Below are 3,310 nucleotides of genomic sequence, written 5' to 3' on the forward strand. Positions count from 1 at the left end.
ACACATATACATATACATATATATATATGTATGTATGTATATATATCTGTATAGGCCATGATTCATGAATGCTCTCTCTCTCTCTCTCTCTCTCATTGAGCCCGGAAATGGATGGCTCTTTCAAAGGTAAAAAGAAAGGAACCATTGATTTGACTGATGGGCGATTCATGGTGGGTAGGGTGGGGGTAGGTTTGGCCTGAGTAATGGAGAGCGAAAGCTATGTATTTATATGTATATGTATATGCATATAGAGTAGTGAATGGTTTGAATGCGATGTTTCTCAGAAACCTTCTTCTTTCTCTTGATTGAGGAAATCAAGGAGCCATATCCCCCTCCCTGCATTTTAGACGCCAGATAAATGAAGTAGAAATACATACACCTCTAACTAAACCCTACTTACAGAGATACTCAGAAATCTCTCTCTCTCTCTTCTCCTCCTCTTCCTTCTTCTCCATCATCACCATAGCCATCTCCATCTCCATCTCTTCCTTCTTCTTCTTCTTCTTCTTCTTCTTCTTTCTATTGCTAGTGGTCGCCATCATGGCTTCTTCCATCCCTCCCCCCCACACTCTTGTTGTCTTCTTCACCAAGTGCATTGAAGTGTTGCCCCACATGCAGAGTAGTCTTATCCTAGTGTTGATGATTGCTTTGGCTATGCTATCTCTGTTCCTCATGTGGGTTTCTTCAAAAAGAAAGAACCGCGTGTATTTGTTGGATTATGCATGTGTAAAGTATCCTGATGATCAAGGCAAGATCACATCAGAGGTGGTCTCCTACTTCTTACCAGGTATAATATTAATGAAAGCAGTTTTAAAAATATGATTGTATCATCATCATAAAAGATGGGTTAAGAAGTGTAGGTTTAGGGTTTGAGTGTGTTAATGTTTCTGTGTTATTATGATCATCATCGCTATGAATGAAACATATGAACCAAGTAATGTGGGTTTAGGGTTTCGTACTTGCCAGCATCATCATCTTCTTGTCTGAGTGGTTTGGTTATAGGGTTTATGGTTCACCATACTCCAATAGTGTGTGTGTAAGGTCGAGATTTTCAAGGTTTATGGTTGATGAATTATCTCCATCATGATCAAGAATGGCTTAAGAATTCTTGCTTTAGGGTTGATCATTAGTCCGTTTTAATTATTAATGTATTAAGAAGTATTGATTTAGGGTTTTATTATCATCATACCATTATGAAGAAGAGCCCAAGAAATGTAGTATAGGATTGGCCATTTGACATCATGTGCTCTTCAAGAATGGAGTCAAGGGGCTTTTAGGTTTTATGGGTCATCATGATTATTATCAAGAGTGAAAGTGTAGGTTTCAATTTTGATCACAAAGAATGGTTTAAGAAGTGTAGGTTTTTTTAGGGTTTATGATGGTCTTCATCAAGACTGGGTTTGCTTTTCCTGCAAGATTTGCAAGTTATTACTTTCAAGAGTGAAAGTGTGGGTTTCAGTTTGATCATAAAGAATGTATTTGAGAAATGTGGGTTTTAGGGTTTATGATGGTCTTCATCAAGATTGGGTTTTAATTTCCTGCAAGATTTGAAAGTTATTGTTTTTCAAGAGTGAGAGTGTAGGTTTCAGTTTGATCATAAAGAAAAATTTAAGAAGTGTGGGTTTTAGGAGGGTTTATCATGGTCTTCATCAAGACTAGTTTTTCTTTCTTTTTTTACCCTGCAAGATTTTGAAAAGTTATGATTTTGATAGGAATGGAGAATGTGAGGATGAAGGATGTCCTCTTCCAATTCAAGGTCTTCATGAAGAGCGGGATCGGAGAGGAGGCATACGTGCCGAGGGTAAACCTAGCGAAGAGCCCGGCACTTCTCACACAACAAGACATGCATGACCAAGCCCACATACTTGTCGTGGGGGCTGTAGAATCTCTCCTAAAGTCCACATGTCTCGACCCGTCCCTCATCGATATAGTCATTGTCAATAGCGGAATGTTCAACCCGACACCATCTCTCGCATCCATCCTTGTCCACCGGTTCGGCATGCGAACTGATGTCAAATCCTTCCACCTCAGTGGAATGGGATGCTCGGCTAGCTTGATCTCGCTCGACCTTGCGCAGAATCTCCTCGTAGATTCCCGAACCCTCACAGGTTTTGTCCGGAATCTTCTCGGAGATTTGTCCCAACCCAATTCCCGTCCCCGATATGCCCTTGTTGCGAGTACCGAATGCATGTCCTCATTCTACAATGGCCATGATCGGCGCATGATGCTCGCCAATGTCCTATTCCGTGCGGCCGGGAATGCCTTTCTCCTCTCGAACTGGCCCCAAGACAAGCCTAGGTCTAAAATGGAGCTCCTCCATTTGGTTCGGGTCAATACGGCCTCACGTGATGAGGCTTATAATGCGGTAATGGTTCAAGAGGACGAAGAGAACATATTTGGAGCTCAGCTTAGCCCACAACTCATCGATGTGGCCACCCATGCCATCAAGGAAAATGTCAAGAAATTAGCCCCTAAAGTCCTACCCCTCAGTGAGCTATGGAAAGTTGGTGTGAGTGAGGTTAAAAGGAAGGTATTCAAGATGAAACATGTGAAACCATATGTGCCCAATTTCAAGCTAGCTTTCAATCATTTTTGCATACATCCTGGGAGTAAGGCGGTGATAGAAGGGGTTGGGAAGAGCTTAGGGCTGAGTGGGTATGACCTCGAGCCATCACTAATGGCATTGCATAGGTTTGGGAACACGTCGTGCTCGGGGATATGGTATGAATTAGCTTATTGTGAGGCTAAGAAGAGGCTCAAGGAAGGTGATAAGGTGTGGCAACTAGGGTTGGGTTCGGGATTCAAGTGCAATAGTGCGGTGTGGCGGGTGTTGAGGCCATTGAACCATGAACCGTTGGTCGAGTTTTGTAACCCTTGGGCTGATTGCATTGGGAGGTACCCAATCTCCAAAGACCTCTCTAGTCTTCCTCATGTCATCCAAACCCTTGCTATGCTTCAAAAATTGCATGACCTCCACTCTACATCAAATGAAAAACCCACGACAAATACATAGCACACACAATCACCATCCACACTCAAAAACTTAAATAATAATGGCAAAAAGAGTAAAAAGTAGCTTGTCATCCTTGTTTGCTTTTGTATTGAAACACCTTTGTGCTTTGGTCATTCAATATCATCTAGTTGTCCTACAATTTGACACTTTTCAAAAGTCATGGCATTCTTTGGTTTTGTGTCATGATGCTTCTTTGATGTCCTTTATTATATTCGGATTGTGTTTTGAGTGTTTCCTACTGGAAAATACAAAATGGGACGGATATTGCCTTCAAAGACATGGCTTTTGGATTTTGTA

The 3,310-nt window shown here is 41.6% G+C and overlaps 1 protein-coding gene across 1 annotated transcript; it reads left to right on the forward strand.

Moving 5' to 3' along the window:
* The first annotated feature begins 505 nt into the window (after nt 1-505).
* Nucleotides 506-3,310, forward strand: LOC147852531 (3-ketoacyl-CoA synthase 13-like). The gene is made up of 2 exons (XM_087334500.1): nt 506-787; nt 1,713-3,310. Exons 1-2 carry the CDS (start codon nt 541-543, stop codon nt 3,011-3,013), a joined length of 1,548 nt encoding a protein of 515 aa, XP_087190626.1. The 5' UTR covers nt 506-540; the 3' UTR covers nt 3,014-3,310.

This window comes from Azolla caroliniana, unplaced genomic scaffold (genome assembly GCF_043228905.1).
Source record: "Azolla caroliniana isolate FFs.n. ecotype wild unplaced genomic scaffold, voAzoCaro1.0.p SCAF_18, whole genome shotgun sequence".
NCBI classification, from domain to species: domain Eukaryota; kingdom Viridiplantae; phylum Streptophyta; class Polypodiopsida; order Salviniales; family Salviniaceae; genus Azolla; species Azolla caroliniana.